Here is a 21,039-nt window from a genome sequence, read left to right as displayed (position 1 = left end):
ACATTATTTCCATATTATAATTCTGGGTACTGACTCTATGGCAAGAAGATAAATAAAAGGACTTTAATCCTTTCACTACCATCGGAATAGGACTTTAATCCTTTCACTACCATCGGAATGTATGCGTTCCGCGGTAGGTTATCAGACAACCAGTGGCAATTTGCTACATGTTATTGCTATGTATCAATGTCCCACTGCTAATGGAAAGCCCGCAAATGGTTGGTAGAATTCCGATAATTACAGCTTGCTCTTGTAGGGAGGGTATGCTGTCCCGAGGTTTCATTGTTAACCCTCTCCTCTGCTCCTCTGTGTACTGCCGCATCGAATTAGTTCGCGCCTGCAGATACGCAGCTCAATGACCAGCTGTGCAAAGCGGGCTCTATCGCGCCTTCACGACCACTTCGCGTCAATGAATTGCACGCACGTACTAATGTAATGTTTGCTGCGTCACAAAAAGTGCCCACACGGAGTATCGGTTATGTGACTTTGAAACTTTGAGAGGTGCTCTAGGCATAGACGTGTCTCTGTTTTCCGTACGTCTTTTAGTTTTTGCGCAATCGGGTACCCCACGGTTTTCTTATCAGTAACCCTGTATGTCCCATCCCTCCTCGCTTCGGAAAACGAAACAGCAAGAAATATTTTTTCATACAGTTACTTCTACGCTATTAATTAAAATAACCAAAAATTAATGATTTTCACTGTAAAAAATTGTACTGAAAGGGTTAATTTACCGCTATGAATAATGGTTATTCGACGAGTCGTATCGAAATGAATTCTATTACTTACTACGACAGTAAAGGCGATTTTGTAATTGGCATCCACCTTGCAGCTTCCACTGTAATTGCCACTTAGCCACAGATCACTAACTTTTTCACTATGAATATGAATATATAATGACTGATTACGATAAAGCTGCCAGCATCCAGCATGTGCTGTACAACTGGTTCACGTTATAAATGCCTTCACTCAAAGATATGACATACTACGTCCAGACAAATATCTGTTTTTTCGTGCATCTCATACAATCGGTGTGCAGCCAAGCGCTTTGATTATTTTGTTCATAGTTGTTATTTTTCAGCAAGTGCCGTATATATTTCAAAATAAAATTCAGTCTTGTGTAGTACAGATATTATCATTACGCTTCACCGGTTTCGACAAAGTAATTTGTCATCTTCAGAAAATTAGTGTTGGTTTAGCAAGTGTCAGTATTTGCTTCATATAAGCATAATGGCATATTTCGAAAACGTACATATTGTACGTGATTGTATATGATTTCGAAAAATGTACATATTGTATATGACTATTGTAAACACAGATTGACGTATTGACAGTTTACAGTAGATGAAGCCGGTAAAGCGAAATAAAAATATCTGTGCAACTGACGACAGAATTTTATTCTAAAATAAAAAATTTGTTCTAAACTGGTGTTAACACGAATGTAGAAAAATAAAAAAAGTTAACTGGTTGCAGTTTTCTGTATATTTATAAAGCTGATATAGTTACTGATTGTCATCTGCAATTCAGGTAATGATAAAATGTTAGCACTATCGTGTTGCAGTATCTCACTCACCTTGTCGAAATATCGACGCGTTTGAGAGGCAACTGTCTTCATATCCTTGGTGCACATGGCAGTGGAACGCAGCACTCATCCTCCACCAACAGAAGAGTTTCACACCCCACAGTGACAGCACTCGCTTTCGGCCGCGGCTACTACGCGTGTACACTGGCGGGGGAGCGGACAGCTGACAAGCGTCACTCGCTCGCAAAAGCCGGCGCGCTACTGGAGCCGCCTCCGCCGCCGCCTGCCGGTGCCTCTGAAGGCCCACCAGGTGACGTCATGGGCTGCGTCACGCCTGTTGCCCCTACCTCGCGCTCATTGAGCTGACGAGCGCTATTTTTACATAAGAGCTGCCGACTTCCCGCGCGGCGCGCTTCCGCGGCACGTAATGCGCGACGGCTTCTACGAGGAATCGCACGTCACACGTCACAGCCGCCGGATGGATGTGACCGCAGGAAGTCTCCGGACGTCTTTCTCCCAGGCCCATTCATCACGTACACATCCAGATGACATCGTAGAGGTCCCTGAAGCCGCGATAAAATGAGGAAGTAGGCGACCCTTCCTACGTACGATTGTCCAAGAGATACACTGTGTGATCAAAAGTATCCGGACACCCCCCACAAACATACGTTTTTCATATTAGATGCATTGTTCTGCTACCTACTGCCAGGTACTCCATATCAGCGACCTCAGTAGTCACTGGACATCGTGAGAGAGCAGAATGGGGCGCTCCGCGGAACTCACGGGTTTCGAACGTGGTCAGGTCATTGTCACTTGTGTCATACGTCTGTACGCGAGATTTCCACACTCCTAAACATCCCTAGGTCCACTGTTTCCGATGTGATAGTGAAGTGGAAACGTGAAGGGACACGTACAACACAAAAGCGTACAGGCCAACCTGACAGAGGCGGTTGTGGCCGAGCGGTTCTAGGCGCTTCAGTCTGGGACCGCGCGACCGCTACAGTCGCAGGTTCGAATCCTACCTCGGGCATGGATGTGTGTGATGTCCTTAGGTTAGTTAGGTTTAAGTAGTTCTAAGTTCTAGGGGAGATGACCTCAGAAGTTAAGTCTCATAATGCTCAGAGCCATTTGAACCATTCAACTATGGCCACAACTTCCTTGTGCTAAAGACACACATGTAACCCTGTAACAGGTTGTGTCCTATTCAACATCAGCTTAGTTTTAAATTTTTTTATTAAATTATTAGGCATTCCGGGCGTAAGAATACAACTCGTACTATATTGGAACTGGGTGCAGTGCCACAGTCTGGATGGGAAGAGGTATTTCCCATGCTACGAGCGTGTGGAGCGTCAGGTGACAGCGTAGCTGCGTGTGCGTGAGTGTGTGCTCGTGTGTGTAGGACTGCATACAGAACTCGGCGAGGAAACAGCACCGTCTGGGAATCCCAGTGTCAACTTGGCGCTCTTCCTTGACAGCACTTCTCCATGCGCTAGCAAAAAGCGTGTATGCGTTAATGCCGTCAAATACGTAACTGGAAGCTTGACAGTAGCGAGTATGTGTGAGGATTTTGTGTAAGCATGCTCAAATACCACTCGTCTTCACAAACTACGTGCATTAATTTGTTCGTTTGACTAGCTCTGCCGTTGTGTTGGAGAAGAGAAAACACGGAAGATAAAACCGTAGTGTGTTGTACAGAGACTTATTCACATTATTAAGCTAATTGTTCGCTTGGGGTATATCCGTACGACTTGAGACTGGCACTAGTATTGCCGTTTCTCGCGAGTTGAAGGAAATATGAAACCATAAATAGGTATCTGTACACGTCTGTAATGGGTGAGTCTTGACTTATTATGTACCTCACTCTTCCTGCTCTATATTAATAAGTACATTCCTTTATTTCCCCTGCTGTAGCTGCTTCTTGTAAAATTTGTCTACTTAATTTGTCTGTGATAGGGCCAACTGCTTTGTATTTTGTTTTAAGCATAACACTTGCTATAGTCCTCTTTGCTTTACTGTGATTGGCTTTCGATATAATGCTCCAGAGGTGAGGTTGGTTTTCGTATGTTGGAATAAACTTTTCTAGCCGAATTCGATCTTGCAATGTACAATGGAGAGTCCGCTGTCTGGTGTGCTTTACTCACTGCAAAAGTGTACTCGCAAATACGAGTATGCCGTCGAAATATAAGTTTTCCTTAATTTTAAGTGTTGATGATTATTGCAGTGTAATAACTTGCGAGAAGCATTGTTAGTGATAAGTAATAGTTCTTAAGGCAACCACGCACAGTTCTGTTGATTTACTGCTTTAGTGGACTATTTTGAATTATTTTGTGAAATGTTGTAAACAGAACTTTACGATGAAGACTCAGTTTCAACAGCGTTTTTCAGCTTCATTCAAGAAGAATACTCCATATTGGATGTGTCATATGTGAGCTGTTAAACAGAGATCTTTTAGTTCAATCAGAAAAGTGCGGACAGTGTTGGTGTTGACGAGGAGATAATTTAGATGCACATTTGCTTTTGTGGGGTAAAGATAATAATTACTTTGAGGAAATTCAGCGCTTCGGCAGAGATGCAGGCATCGTAACGAAGTAGGTCTGTCTAGCAATAAAAGTCGAAATTTTGCCGCAGTAAACTGGGACACTTCTAAAGGTCGAAAGGTATGAGATAACAGCAATAATTCAGAAGGAGAAGAGACTGGATTTTAGCCTATCTCCTGCGATATCCAAGCGGTACACTGAGCAAGCACCAAAGAAAACTAAGGAGAAATTTGAAAAGTACAAGACGAAATAAAATGTTTAATGTTTGCCAGTTACGTTGTAATCCCGTCAGAATCAGCAAAGAGTTTGGAAGATCAGTTGAGCCGATAGGATAGTACTGTATATTGAAAAGAGATTATAAAATTAACATCAACAAACATACAACAAGCGTAACTGAATGTATTCGAATTAAATGAGGTGAGGCCGACGGTATTAGGTTAGAGAATGAGACGCTGCAAGTAGCGGACTTGACTTCATGGGTTTCCAATCCCTGTCATACATACACTGAGGTGACAAAACTCACGGGATAGCCACATGCACATAGCCTGTACGGATGGTGCTAGCATCGCGTGCACAGGGCATTCGGGGAGCTGTCACTTGTACTCAAATGATTCATGCGGAAACGACCGTAAGAGTGTGGCGTGTATACCAAATTTCAGGCATTATCTCACACAACGAACAACGCAATGACCGACTGCCTTCTCTTAACGACCGAGAGCAGCGGCGTTTGCGTGAAGATTTCAGAGCTACAAGACAAGCAACACCGCGTGAAATAATCGCAGAAATCGAAATTTGGCGTTAATGGGCTGTGGCATCAGACGACCGACGCGAGAACCTTTTCTAAAAGCATGACATGGCCTGAGGCGCCTCTCCTGGGCTCGTGACCGTAACGGTTGGACCCTAGACGGCTGGAAAACCGTGGCCTCATCAGATGAGTCCCGATTTCAATTGGTTAGAGCTGAGGGCACGATCTAGTGTTTCTCAGACCCCACAAAGACATGGACCCAAGTTGTCAAAGAGACCCTGTGCAAGCTGGTAGTGGCTTCGTAACGGCGTGGGCTGTGTTTACATGGAACGGACTGGGTCCTCTGGTCCAACTGAACCGATCTTTGACTGAATATGGTTATGTTCGGCTACTCGGAGACCATTAGCAGCAATTCTTGGACTTACGTTCCCAAACAACGATGGAATTTTTATGAATGACAATATTCCATGTCATCGGGCCACAATTGTTCACCATTGGTTTGAAGAACATTCTGAACCGTTCGAGCGTTTTATTTGGACACTCAGGTCTCCCGACATGAAACCCATCGAACATTTATGGGCCACAATCGAGAGGTCAGCCCGCGCACAAAATCCTGCGCCGGCAACACTTTCGCAATTATGGACTACAATAAAGGCAATATGGCTCAATATTTCTGCAGGAGACTTTCAACAAGTTTTGTGTCCATGCCACATCGATTTGCTGCACTACGCCGGGCGAAAGGAGGTCCGACTAGGTATTAGGAGGTACCCATGAGTTCTATTACCTCAGTATATGAAGGGTGTGGTAAATAAAAGTGGCCCTGAGAACAAAGCTCCAAGGTACAAAGAAACATAGCAGAGAAAAGGAAATACAGTACTAGCCTAAGTGGACCGATGGCCTTTGTAGTCTGGTCCCTTCAACCCCCACAAACCAACTAGCCTGACTATAGCAGATGTTGAAAGTGACCACCATTCGTCTCTTAGCACTTTTGCACCCTGGCTACCAAGTTGCTGAAGGCGGATCGAAGCTGGACTGCTGTAATTGTTGCAGTCTCATCCGAAATGTTCTGCTGCAGTTCTTGAAGAGTATGAGGGTTACTGCGATACAACTTAGACTTGTGTGTTCCCTCCACAAAGTAATCGCACACTGACGGATCAAGTGACCTGTGTGGCCACCTAAGGACGCGATCACACTGATCTTTGTCAGGTGTGGAGACTATGTCAGGCATGAAGATTGTGTAAATGTGCTCCAAGTTTCGACCGGCTGTATGGACAGTTGCTCCATCTTGATGCAAGTAGCTGTAGATCTTTTCCTCCTCCGTTAATGCTGACACAAATGTTAGCAATATAACAGCCCGAAGTCAGCGTCTCATGAAAGAAGATGGGCCCAATAATGTGATGTGCAGACACTGCACACCAAAGCCCAACCTTCTGATAATGCAATGGTGTTTCACGGAAGGTATACTAATTCTCTGCTGCCCAGAGCCTATGAGTCTGTGAGTTGACATAATCACTCAAGGGAAACCAGGCTCTATCAGACATAAAGAACTGAGCCATGTCCAATCCATTCATTGTTAATGAACAGCCGTTCACAAAACTGGAGGTGCTGAGGAGCATCGGCTGGTTTTAATGCAGGAACAACAGACACTCGATAGGGATGCATGTGCAGGTGCAAGTAGAGTATTCGTCCGCATGATCGACGTGATACGTCGGTCTATGGCGATATGAGTCGATTTGGGAGAAAAATGGCTCTGAGCACTATGGGACTCAACTGCTGTGGTCATCAGTCCCCTAGATCTTAGAACTACTTAAACCTAACTAGCCTAAGGACATCACACACATCCATGCCCGAGGCAGGATTCGAACCTGCGACCGTAGCAGTCCCGCGGTTCCGGACTGAGCGCCTAGAACCGCTAGCCCACCGCGACCGGCGATTTGGGAGAACTATGAAACATTTTCTAGTGAACTGCAGCCACATTTTCTGATGTGCGGATACGTTTCGGAATGTTTTATGACTTGTTCAAAACAGATTTTGTCTGTCGCCATTTTCGCACTAAGCTTTGCATGGCATACTTTGCAGCAGTTTGACACCATTAAGCTTCTCAGCAAACAACTGACCACACCGTTTCTATAACTGTATTGTCACGTAACTTTCCACAACGAGCTGCTCGACTGTGAGTTCTATCGTCACCTTCGCAATGCTCCAGTCCCACTAACAACCCGCATTACGTTCTGAACCGGTGTGAATCACGTGGCAGATGTACACGTGGTGTGCGCGTCACGGAGTATGGCTACGTGCATACATTCACGTCCAATTGTATCCCCTCGTGCGGGCCACTTTTATTTGCCTAACCCTGTTTGTATGCACACACACACACACACACACACACACACACACACACACATATATATATATATATATATATATATATATATATATATATATATATTAAATGAAAACATTGAAAATCTCAAAAACTACACATCGGATCAAAAACGTTTTAATTCCAATTTGTTAGGCTCGGGCTTCCAATGATACCACGCTCGATCCACCCGCCCCACTCCGTGCGTGGAGGGCGGGTAGGGGGAGGGATGGCAGCTTTGAAATCTTCAATGGGAACTCCCGATTTTTTATTGCAGATTTCGATTCTATGACAAAATCTACGTATGTTTTGTCTAAACCATTTCCTTATTTCGCCACAGATGGCGCTGTAATCACAGAATTAGAAATGGGTACACAATCGTAATTTACGACATGTTACTCAGTGGCCATATGCTACTCAATGGGTCTTGACTATCCAATTGCACGTGTGACTCCAGCTCCATGCTGCGAGGGTAGGGTAGGCCAGTATGAAATTCTAATTGGAAACTCCATTCGCAACGCTGTATTCCTCCGACATTTCGACGCGCCACTATGGCCGTGGCTCGAGGCGAATGCTACTTTACTTTTCCAATGAAAGTAAGTGCTCAAATTTAGTATTGCCAACTTCAGTACACTGCTTTTCAAATGGCCGTACACCGGAAAGAAGCATATCTGCGGGAAGGTCAGTACAGGCGTTTCTCATGCGGTAGACCTTATCTTCACGGCCTGTTAGCACTTGCTGGTACACGTTATCTTTTAAATATCCCCACAGAAAGAAATTCGGCGACCTAGCGGACCAATCAATAGGGCCACCTCTGCAGATCTACTGTCCCAATATCTCCCGTGCTTCAATTGCCTAATGCGCTGGGCAACCGTCATGCTGAAACCACATACGCTGTAGAACGTCCAGGGCAACATCCTGCGGTAGTTCTTGTTCCAAAAATGTTCGATATTTGCGACCAATCAAGTTGCGTCGATAAAATATGGACCAATGAGTTTATTCCACATAATACCACACCATACGTTAACCGACCAAGGACGCTGATGGTCAGCTTGCAGTATCCACTGCGGGTTGTCTACACTCCAGTAATGCATGCTATGCCGGTTAATGCTTCCATGGTTTGTGAATGTAGACTCATCGGAAAGTAGAACCTCGGCAAAGAACGTGGGGTCGTTTGAATTTGTTGACGTGCCCATTCACAAAACACTACCCGGTTATGGAAATCGGCGCCTTGAAGTTCTTGGTGCAGTGACACATGGTTCGGATGATATTTACGATGATGCAGTATTGTCACAATACTACCTACGGACTTGACGGAATCGCGGTGTAATTGCCGGGCGCTTATCCGTGGTTATGGTGCAAGTGACTGTCTCTAGTACAGCTGTTTCATTAGCTTCTTGTGTAACACGTTTGCTTTGTTTCGTTTTTCCAGTCTGTGCGCTCCCATTAGACAATTCACAGCCTTGTAAAAGAACGAACGAGAGCGAGCTTTCTCAGGAAAACGCTCAGTATACAAGCCCACAGCGGTCTCAACATTTCTTCTAGATTCTCCGTGAATCAGGATCATTTCCATTTTTCTTCTGTGGTTGCAACATTCATGGTTCACTTGCACTATGTTCTACAAATGATGGGCAGGGGTGCAGGCAATAACCACTGCGCAGATATCGTAGAGCCGCTATCTGTTCTACGCCTGCACGATAGGTGAGTTCCGGTCGCAGTGTATTGCCTGTTACGACACGTCGTAGTTCGCTACATGGCGACGGTGGCGCGTTCAGTAGGACCCTGTTCAATATGTCGGAGGAACACAATGTTGTGAGTGAGGTTTTCAACTACAAGTTACGAGACACTGGTCTGTCCTCCCCTCGCAGCGTGGAGGTGAGGTCCCACGTGCCATTGGATATTTAAGGGCCATTGAATAACGTCGTAAATTACGATTGTGTACCCATTTTAGCCGCGCGGAGTGGCCGTACGGTTTGAGGCGCCATGTCACGGACTGCGCGGGCCCTTCCGCCGCAGGTTCGAGTCCTCCCTCGTGCACGGGTGTGTGTGTGTGTGTGTGTGTGTGTGTGTGTGTTATTCTTAGCATAAGTTAGTTTAAGTTAAAATAGTGTGTAAGTCTAGGGACCGACGACCACAGCAGTTTGGTCCCTTAGGAACTCACACACACATTTCGCAATTTCACACCCATTTTTATTCCTGTGATCGCAGCGCCATCTGTGGCAAAATAAAGAAAATGCTTCAGACTTCAGACAAAACGTATGTAGATTTTGCAGTAGACTCGTAATCTGCAATAAAAATGGGGGTTCTTATTGAAGATTTCAATGCTCCACGCACGGGATGGGGTGGGAGGTCGAGTGTGGTATCATTGGATGTCACCCTCCGGGACAAACAAATTAGATTATAACTGTTTTTGACCCGGTGTGTAATTTTCAAGATATTTCAGTGTCTTCAGTTAAACTGAACACCCTATATACAAGTTCTCCTGATTGGCAGTGTCAAACTTGAGTGGAGAATTTGTTAACATTGGGTATAAATTTAAATGTTAGTAAGTCATTTACGAAAGTATTTGGAGTGTAGCCTTGTATGGGCGTGAAATAGGGACAGTGAACAGACCAGACAAGGAGACAATAGAGGCTTTGAATTGTGGTGCTCTAGAAGAATGCCGAAAATTAGGTGGGTAGATAGGATAACGATTGAAGTAGTTCTCAATCGAGGCTAGAGGAAGGTGTAGCGTGCGTCGTGAGTAACGAAGTATTAGTTAATTAGGCAATGACGGGAAGTGTGAGGGAGACCAAGGGTTGAATACAGATGGCAGGTTCAAATGGATGCAGGTTACAGTAGTTATGTGGAGACGACGAGATTTTACGAGACAGGTTAGTGTGGACAGCGACGTGAAAGCCCTCTTCTGACTGAGAACGAAAAGAACAATAACGGCACTAATCTTCCAAAATTCCAAAGCCAGGCTCTAGCGACACTGCTCCTCCGTTACACGTGGTCGCCTGTCAGCGCGCCTCTGCCGCTCTGACTTACCGACGGCCGGACGCCTCGAGTACCACTAGGTAAGAGTTCGTTAACCTCAACGCCCGGAGGCAGCAGAGGACCGTCGCGTGGCCCGGTCGGCGCACGTAGTACAGCTCACGCTGCTGTGACGCGGTCTTCGCTCCCCGCACACACACGGCCTGTTGTTGGAAGAGCTCTCTGGTATGCACCACTTCATTAGCAGCAGGATGTCTCGTTTCTCATCAAAGTACTTTCAAGTCAAAGAACTGGCCAGGTGCGAGTAGGACACGACCACTGAGAGTTCCGTACAAACTTACTTATGTTTATAGATAGTTCATCCATTCCAGAAATCAAAAATCTCGACTACTTTTTATTGTTATCAATCTTGATACTGGCAAGATATCCGACCACGGAATTCTCATACTTTAGAGAATGTTTTAATTTTGAGGTCGGGTAACAAATGACAAAAGAAATGCTTGTTTCGTTTGATTTAATTTCAAATTAACAATTTTCTGAGTTTCTCCTGGCGTATACAATTTTCAAACAACTTACGGGAATTCAGCCAGGTAACATTTACTGCGTCCGCTGATATTTCAGCGGGAGTACACCCCGCCATTTTCAAGGCACAAACTGCAACGGACAGGCGATGCACAAGCAAATTTAAAACCTCGGTTCTTGGAGTAATTCAGGAAAGATAACACACGCACCCACTGGACCCTAATGCCACCAAAGATGACCAAAGTCGGAGGCATCGATAGTGAAAGACTATGAACTAATAGTTGAGGTAACATTGACTCTATCCCTCTGTTTTTTGAAAAGGGAGAAGGCAGGATTCTAAGCAGAGTTTAAACAAAAATCTCCATCCCTGTTTACAAGGTTGCTCGCTAATTTAATCTCAACGGCTTCCTTAATAACACTGTCCCAATAGCTAGACGTACATGCCAATATCTCGGTATTGTTATATCAGATGGCTCTGAGCACTATGGGACTTAACATCTGAGGTCATCAGTCCCCTAGAACTTAGTGTGGTGTCACCGCCAGACACCACACTTGCTAGGTGGTAGCCTTTAAATCGGCCGCGGTCCGGTAGTATACGTCGGACCCGCGTGTCGCCACTGTCAGTGATTGCAGACCGAGCGCCGCCACACGGCAGGTCTAGAGAGACGTCCTAGCACTCGCCCCAGTTGTACAGACGACTTTGCTAGCGATGCTACACTGACAAATACGCTCTCATTTGCCGAGACGATAGTTAGCATAGCCTTCAGCTGCGTCATTTGCTACGACCTAGCAAGTCGCCATTACCAGTTTATATTGAGATTGTTATTAATGTATCAACAAGAGCGATGTTCTCCAATTATGGATTAAAGTTAAGTATTCCAAGAACTACGTTCTTTATTTATTAGACTCAACTCCTTTAATTGTTCCAGACCTCACGCCAGTCTGCGTGAGCGTAAACGCGTGCATTTCGGCCTCCTCTAGCAACACGGTGTGGCTCGTCTGCCAACACAACACTTAGAACTACTTAAACCTAACTAACCTAAGTACACCACACACATCCATGCACGAGGCAGGATTCGAACCTGCGACCGTAGCGGTCACGCGGTTCCAGACTGAAGTGCCTAGAACCGCACGGCCACACCGGCCGGCTATTGTTATATAACATAAGGTGACCAGTACCCAAACAATGTTCGGCAACAGCAGATCTATTTGGCTGCTGTAATCGAATGCGCCGTTTATGTTCAGTACATCGGTCCTCCACGGTCCTGATAGTCGATCAATGTATGCCATGCCACAGCTACAAGGAATGCGATGTACACCCGCCTTACGCAAACCAATATCATCCTTAACAGAACCCAAAAGCACTCTAATTTTACATGTAGGTCGGGAAACACATGTCACATCGTATTTCCGTAAAATACAACCGATCTTATTGGAAGTGCTTCCTGCGTGAGGCAAATAGGCTGTCGACTTAGGTGTTGACTCAGAATTATCATCAGTCACCCGACGCACAGTTCGTCGACAGCTCAACTCAAGTTCAATCTGTCTTTCACTATAACCATTCTGACGAAATGTAGCTTCAAGATGGGTCAGCTCAGCTGGCAAATTCTCAGTGTCGGAAATTACATGTGCCCCGTGTGTGTCAAGGTACGAAGTCCCCTTCACGCTGAACCGGATGGTGACAACTATCAGCCTGTAAATACAAGTCAGTGTGAGTACGTTTCCTGTAAACTGCATGTTCCAATGATCCATCAACCTTCCTCCTAACCGAAACGTCAAGAATGGGAAATCAACCATCCTCTTCCACGTTTATCGAAAGACGAATGTTCGGGTGGATCAAGTTCAGATGGTATAATAAAGCATTCAAATTCTCCCTACCATGAAGCCAAACAACAAAAGTATCATCAACATATCTGAAAAAACAGGCAGGTTTCAAAGGCGCCAACTACAATGTACTTTCCTCGAAGTCTTCCATAAACAAATTTGCAATTACAGGAGACAAAGGACTATCCATCGCAACTCCATCAGTCTGCTCGTAGTACTGGTCATTGAATAAAAAGTAAATGGATGTCAGCACATATCGAAAGAGATTAGTTAATTAAACACCAAACCTAACCTCAATTAATCGCAAAAAATCAGAAAGAGGAACTCGAGTGAAGAGAGAGACCACTTACTAAAATGTCAGTCATTCAACCACATTCCCTCCAAATGACGTAAGAAATCAGTTGAGTTCCTGATAACAATTTTCTGATTTTTGTTTTCCTTTACTTGTACTGTGAAACCTTACTCCTTACCAAATTTCGTGATTCTAGGTCGACGGGAAGTACACTATAGGTTGTGATTAGTCAGTTTTCGAGTATCAAAATATGTGTCATAAATGGCCGAGTCTTTTGATTGCACTGACTTTGAACTTTCTGTTTCTTACAGCGCCAAGGGAACGTAGACCTTAGTATGCGACATAAATTTTTACTTGATACGTCTAACCGTTCCTGAGGAAAAGGCGTCTTAACAGATGGACGCACAGACCTTCAGTTGGATAACAAAATAATGTCAAACTTTTTTTCACGTGATATAATTACAAATCTACAATTTCCGGTTTTTTTTCCTTTAGTTGTGAAGTGACATCTTGTTTCTTGCCAAATTTCATGATTTTAAGCCAATGCAAAGTACTCTACATGGTTCTGACGAGCGCGTTTGTCAGTTATTATTTGTACAACCTGTGAACGTTGTATTTGTAGTATCATACTTCCGTAGCTTATTTCCCTGTTCAAATGCAGAGCTGAAGATGATCTGCAGTACAGACTGACACCGATAGTTGTTAATTTAAAAAAAGACGTCACTGTTCCATAGCTTCAATTATGAAATATTGTAATGAACCGCCGTGGTATCAGGAGAGGAAGTAGCTATTAATGTATGTAGTTTGGGAAGATTTTTAGCGTGTTTCGAATGTTGGCGAATGGATTTGAATCCTCAGTTTGGCGATATCATAACATCATGCAACATGCACAATAGCTGATAAGGTAAAAAATGCTAACACTTTATTTTCTCTTTCATTGGTACTATGATTCACATCCATTATGATAAAAACGCCTTTCTGTGCTGCTAACTTTGTGTGCGATATAAGAGACACCTAGCGGCTACCAGGTTGAATCACTTTCCTCAGACTTGCCACTAAAGGGATTACTATATACTAAATGCACATTTCAAATGTGTGTGTGTGTGTGTGTGTGTGTGTGTGTGTGTGTGTGTGTGTGTCTACCAATAACAAGCTTAATTTGACTTCTTGATTTCTTTTTCTTCCTTGGGCTAGTTCTGAAAAGGCAATATATTATTCTCATAGCCGGTTTGTGAGATACTGGTGTGAGCGATTAGACAGAATTATTCAGACACAAGCATTAACTACTAAACTCTCGTTTCTGTATTCGGGGAAGAAATACTTTGACTAGGAATATGTGCGATCTGTTGTAATTATCTTTGAGCCCAAATGTGGTCGATGAACCAATCTTTCATTTAAATGATTTTAGACAGACAAACAGACATCTCATGTCTGTGGTGAAAAAGAGTTAACAAATGCTCAGTATTTTATTTAATACGCACTCATAATTATCTCATTTATAAGTCATTCTGCTATTTCATGGCGATTTCGTCGTTGGATATCTGTTTGCACAAATAGCCGCCATTTTTATAGTTCAGCAATTTTAATTATTCCCAATTAGTAAAAAGCTGTAAGAAGCAATGAAGTAGAAGTTCAGATGAGACAATTCCTTGCGGAAATGAGGTAGATTCTTTTTCTCTACATTGCGAATGCTGTCATGGGGTATATAATTTGTTACAAGTTGAGATTTTCTCAGTTTTCCGAACGTTAGGACATTTTGAGTACATCGCTCAACTTCTACTAAACCTGCCGAGGGTAAATATGACAGTAATTACAGGCAGAGCAACTAAAAATTACAAAAATGGTTCAAATGGCTCTGAGCACTATGGGACTCAACTGCTGTGGTCATCAGTCCCCTAGAACTTAGAACTACTTAAACCTAACTAACCTAAGGACATCACACACATCCATGCCCGAGGCAGGATTCGAACCTGCGACCGTAGCAGTCGCACGGTTCCGGAATGCGCACCTAGAACCGCGAGACCACCGCGGCCGGCTAAAAATTACATTTCTATAAACAAACGGTGAAGTTCTTTCTCGTTTATTTAGTTTATTATATTTGATTTTGTGTTTACGTTACTGTTTGCATCGAAAACATTTACACAAATGCTGATGCTGGAATCAGATGTATTTTGAAGTCGAATAAGTACAATATTACGGTAATACGAGTGCAGATCTGTGTGGTAGACACAGCATCGCTTCGGAATTCTCATTGCACGAAAAGATTCCGATTTATAAGTAACAACTATATGTTAAATCCTTTTCATCATGACATTTGTCCATTTTGTTATTATTATAAAATGAGTTTAGGCTTAATACTATAAAAGGAACGTAGACGTTAATTTGAATTTCACAGATATTTTTGCATTTGACGTCACCCAGTGACCAGAGATTGTTGTTAAAGGTGGGTTACCTTACTAAACAGCGCTAGTCTACGGTACAAGCGTACATGAGAACTGACAAGATTTTAAAAGCAGTTTGTTTTCATTTTGTCCCATGTATGTATTATTGTAGTAATTGTAGAAATACTTCTTCTCATTTGTTCCATTTCTAATCTGACAAATTCTGATGACGGCTGTGTCCGAAACGCGTTGGAATGAATAATTTAAAAATTATCGATGAAGCCGGACGATAATTATCTTACTAACTAGTAACAATGATCGTGGATTTTATGTCATTTATAGAAAGAAATTATCGTGCTGTCTCTTCTCGTCCAGTATCCTAACTAATTTCTTTTCTTTTTCTAGACCGTTTTCAGTATTTGTCTTTTCTCATTTACACTGCGTAACACAACCTCATTTCTTATTTTGTGTGTCCATTTCACACTTTCCGTTCTTCTCCAAATCCACAACTCAAAAGCCTCATTCTCATTTTTTATATGTGGTATTAAAGTGGTCTAATTCTTTAGTTTATGTAGAAGAATGCAAGACTTCTTTGAAGAAAACTTAAAGGAAATTAAAGATCCCCCATAGTCTGTTTAATTAATTACGAAAATTCAAGCATTACGTGCTAAAAAAAATGAATAATTTCGTAGGCGCCAAAAACGAGCAGCTGAACTAGTTGTGAAATTGGCTTTTCTTCGATTCATTCGTTACTGCTACAGGGGAGCGAGATGATTACGAGTGGATCAAATTTTCAAGTGATTAGCCTTGAAACTACGTTCTTATGTCAAATAACATATTAAACCAAGTCAGTGAAGCAAGCGCTTGGGTACCTGTAGTTATGCAAAATAACAAGCAGATTACATAGCGCTAGGCAGGTTATTTCTGCAACACGGTCGCAGGTTCGAATCCTGCCTCGGGCATGGATGTATGTGATGTCCTTAGGTTAGTTAGGTTTAAGTAGTTCTAAGTCTAGGGGACTGATGGCCTCAGATGTTAAGTCCCATAGTGTTTAGAGCCATTTGAACCATTTCTGCAACAGTACCGTGCGAATAAGTCCTTCCAAATAAATAATGTGATTTTTCATAAAGGGGAGTGAGTTAATAAAATGCATCTCAGACAAATGTCAACTTTTACGCTGAGTTGCCGATCTATCGTAAATAGTGAAACAATGGTTCTTGCGAATGTGATTCACAGACTTTTAACAACGTGAAAACCAGTTCCACGGACATCAGACTTGTAAACGGCAAACTCTGTTAAAATATCAACCGTACAGCAGAATGCAGAGAGCAACATGAACAACAAAATGTGGTGGAAAATGAAATAAATGGGAACTCACTAATCAAAACGTTAAGTTATAGAAACATCTACGCTTAATAAAAACAAGAAACTCAAGGCAGAATCCTAGTAATATATTTTGTTCAAATAAATACCGACGCAAATAGTGAGCCTTCCTAAAGAAAAACCTTTAAACAACTTTTAATGACCGAGGAATCGATAATTCTGAAAACACAATCATTGGCCTCCAACCTCGCCGGCATTTGCTCCATTACATTTCGGGTGTGGGGATCGATTAAGTGAAAAGCCACAGTGAGAAGTTGTAGTCATTAAATGAGTCAGTGACTTGTAATAAAAAGAGTGATTCCCTTATAAAATCAGGGCGGATGAAGTTGCCTGAGTCCCAAACGACGCCAGTTGACACCTGCTTGAATACTACGTTGGCTCGGATGTGCATGGCATAGCCATCAGGGACACACGTATGTTGTCGGTCTGACCAGTATAGTAATGGGTGGTCATATGCGTTGAGTGGCACGTAACCGCGGCCATACTCAGTACGTGCCTCGACTATCAAGTTCACTGTCTCCTGTGCTCTTGCTGACAGTCGCCATGTTCCGTAATGGCCCCGCTACCGATACGCTTTAACAGGAAGATCTGCAGCACCAAATGAATTAATTTGCACTGACATTAAATAAATGGAGGTAATAAGGATAAAATTTAATGAATATATGGTGACATTAAACGATATTAGTGAAGTAACGCTCATAAATTCTGAACGGTATTGTGTATGTCGTGACAGCGAGTGTTCATCGGAAACAAAGATGTGGTCAGGAAAGCCCCAGGGAAGTATGCTGGACTGCTCTTGTTCCCTGTATTCATAAACGATCTGAGGGAGAGTGTGAGCAGGAAACTGCAGCTGTCTGCTGATGCTGCAGTGTAGGGGAAAATATCGATGTTCAATGACTATAGGAGGATACAAGATGACTTGGACTTAATTTCTATTTGATATGATGGATGGCAGCTTGCTATTAATGTGGAAAAATTTTAATTAAAGCATATGAGTAGGGAAAAAGTCCTGTAACATTCGAATACAGTATTAGTGATGTGCCGCTTGACACCATCACATCGATTCACATCTGGGAGAAACTTACAACATGAAATACTGGAAGCATGTTAAGTCGGTTGTAGGGATGGCGAGTGATTGACTCGGTTTACGGGAGAATTATGGGGAACTGTAGCTCATCTATGAAGTGAACCTTGCAGGGGACACTTGTGGGAGCTATTCTTGAGTACTGCTCTAGTTTTTGGGATCTCCGCCACATCCGAATACAGTGGGGGAAGAAAGTAATTCAGAAGTGAGCTGCTAGATTCGTCATCAGTAGGTTCGATCACCGCGCGAGTATTACAGTGAAGCTGCGTGAACTCGAATGGGAATCCCTGGAGAGAAGACGACGTTCTTTTCACGTAACACTGTTGAGAAATTTTAGGGCACTAGCATTTGCGATTGACTGTAGGACGAACCTATTGTCACTAACATACATCTCATAGGAGGACCGTGAAGACAAGATAACAGGAATCACCGCTCGTACAGAGGCATGTGCAGAGTCATTTACCGCTCGCCCCATTTGCGTCTGGCACAAGAAAGGGATGAACAGCGGTGGTACAAGGTACCCTCCATCACGCACCGTAAGGCGGCTTGCGGAATATGTAAGTATGTATATGTAGATGTAGACGTTGAATTCTTTTTGGCATGTTAAGTCATGGTCCTCAGTTAGATCCGTTCCTTTGAAGTTTCTCTTTCGGAATGGAGAATCTATGTTCGGAGGGAATACCATAGACAACGAAACTTAGATCTTGTCTTGTAGACGTGTTCAAATATCGTGATGGTTCAAATGGCTCTGAGCATTATGGGACTTAACTACTGAGGTCATCAGTCCCCTAGAACTTAGAACTACTTAAACCTAACTAACCTAAGGACATCACACACACCCATGCCCGAAGCAGGATTCAAACCTGCGACCGTAGCGGTCGCGCGGTTCCAGACTGTAGCGCCTAGAACCACTCGGCCACCCCGGGCGGCAAATATCGTGATAGTTAAGGCGATTACACACGAAAATCAGTCTCAGTCTGCCACAGTTTCTCATTAATAACGACAAGTTCAGATGTGCGGTGAGACACCAGAGCACCCGTTTGCAAGATCGGAACACTAGTATTCTCGGACCTAGTAATCTATTTTTTCACCAACATCGATAAACTCGTTTCATAGCTATAGTGTAATACTGATTCCGTATTGATGTACCCCGTCGCTAAGCGCCGCAGGGCGCCGTGACAGTTCGTCACGAACTTAACATGGTCATATGACTGATTTTACAGACTGACGAGGTTCTCAAAAACTCGAAGGTCAGTGTACACGTAACGGGAATGTCTCTCACATTTCGTAGTATGGAATATTAGAACAAATGTGATTCGAATGAGGTAGGTGCACCTGCCAGTCTTTTTAGTATATAGTTTTTGAGAGAGGAGTACTCCGATATAGTGACTGTCAATGTGTGCGGTGCAACTGTTCGTAAAAGTAGCTAGGCGATGCACCTTTACCTTTAGCACTTCAACGGTTGTTTACTGCAAAAGCTTTTTCACTCTACCAGGAAACGTTAGATCAGGAACTAATCAATGCCGTTACAGTAGTCAATCGTTCTCTTCAATAAGCCACAGCCGATTCAGCGTTTTGGTAGCTGAGAAAGTTAAAAATGTTAACCACGTAGCAAGATATCTACCCTGTCTCGTAACATAATGTGCCAGATAACTGGTTGGGATATCTTGAATCATTGCTGAAATATTAGAGGCGCCCATGCTACGAGGGACACCCGGAGCATTAGATAGCGTATCCGAAGGTACGACATTCCCTTCATGGAAGCCCCAAAATTCACAAAATAAGTTTATAATATTGAATCATATCGTTTATAGGCTGCTTTACATGTTAACATCCGCTCTTAGAAAGAGCCCGTTTCTTTATGTTGCCAGACATAGATGTAAAGCTGTTGGATGTATATTTCGCGCGGCAAATGACAGTTTGATGTACACTTGTTTCTTGACAAATCTAGCTCTTAAAGTAAGTATTGGGATTTCCAGCTGAGTGCGTTTGTCGGAAGTAGTAGACGCTGCAAGAGTTTTCCCCTTCATGGTCTTCGGGTCTGTAAAATTAAACTGAGCGAGGTGGTGCAGTGATTACGGCCTATATTCGCATTCGAGATTCAACTCCCCGTGCGACCGCTCGAAAGTAGATTTTCCCTGGTTTTCCTTAATCGCTTAAAGTAGACGTTGGGACATTTCCTCTGAAAAGGACGCAGTCATGTTCCTCGCCCACTCTCGTCCTGTCCGAGCTTGTGCTTTGTCTCTGACGATAACGTCCTCAGCAGGACGCCGAAACCTGCACTATCTTATCAAAAACATCCGGACACCCTGTTAATGAGGAATTTAACACTAGCTGTCACTAGGGGCAGACCCGTCAATATAAAAGAAAACAGGGAGTATTGTGTTGTCAGTAAAGTGATAAAGCAGCATCTGTGGCGCAACGATTTGTGGACTTGATATTCCTAGAATGTAATGGCCTGCCCACAGTCTCGACCAGAACCCAGTGGAACACCTTCGGGACGAATTAGAACGTCGACCTGACTCCAGACCTCAGAGTCCAACATCACAGCCTTCTCTTGTTTCGACTCTTCAGAGGGAGTGGACTGTCACCTCAACGAAAGTGTCCCCATCATGGTTCAGGCCGTCACATAGGCGAAGGATGGTCACATCCCGTATTAATGTCCACAAATAGTGTATTCTTCCTTCCTAATAAAATTCTTTCCAGATGGTGTCGTTCGAGATAGGTACTAGACCAATATCCATACTGAAATGACCTCATTGTTGTGTTTCTACTGTGAAGATAAATGGTCTTTAAGATTTAAAACGACGATATTCAATATAGGACCAACGGAGCTGATACGTAACACGACTATACTCCATATGGTGATATTCCCATAAGAGTCCAGCTGAGCTAGGTACAGATCAGGTAGATCAGTACAACGTAGAACTGGTAGCCGGAGCAGAGGTCTTCAAACAAGTAGATACAGATGGAAGCAAAGGAGTTTTACCTGGCGGTGGGTGAGTCACTGGAGACGAACTGCTCTATGTTTAGCGTGGGAACGCTGGCCTCCGCTGTCGTATACTGTTCTGCTCGAGGGCTTACGAGTCGCTGGCGCACACGTTACCAGCTGACTCACGAAAAAAACATCACCTGACACTGATTTCGTCACTTCTGTCTGAGACAGCCTGAGAACAGCGCAGGTGTGGGAACTTATCGCCTTCATTTTTCTGTGTCGGCTAAATAGAGCCTTTAAGGCAAAATTTGGTCAGTGCTGCAGAAATTTGCTTGCAAGCTAACTCGCAAGTACCCAACAGGATGCCAGCTTAGAACGCTTACAGTAACATACGCAGACATATACCACCCCTATCCCCCCCCCCCCCCCTCCTGTCTACGTTACTGTACGTGTAACCTCTAAATACATATTACACATGC

General features: G+C 43.5%; 1 protein-coding gene across 2 annotated transcripts in view; it reads right to left on the bottom strand.

Annotated features, from left to right (window-relative positions):
• The window catches only part of LOC124616141 (E3 ubiquitin-protein ligase LNX-like), a 676,831-nt gene that overhangs the window by 47,797 nt on the left and 607,995 nt on the right, over window positions 1-21,039 (bottom strand). Inside the window, exon 1 of one of the 2 annotated variants that reach the window (XM_047144415.1) lies at window positions 1,571-1,763. The exons of the other annotated variant lie outside the window; for it this stretch is intronic. Within the exon in view, the coding sequence (XP_047000371.1) occupies window positions 1,571-1,649 (79 nt within the window). The 5' untranslated portion in view covers window positions 1,650-1,763. Of the gene's footprint in view, window positions 1-1,570; window positions 1,764-21,039 lie in introns of those variants that run through there. 2 annotated transcript variants of the gene reach the window in all.

The sequence above is a fragment of the Schistocerca americana genome, chromosome 5 (genome assembly GCF_021461395.2).
Source record: "Schistocerca americana isolate TAMUIC-IGC-003095 chromosome 5, iqSchAmer2.1, whole genome shotgun sequence".
NCBI lineage: Eukaryota > Metazoa > Arthropoda > Insecta > Orthoptera > Acrididae > Schistocerca > Schistocerca americana.
This window is presented reverse-complemented; position numbering and strand designations above follow the sequence as displayed.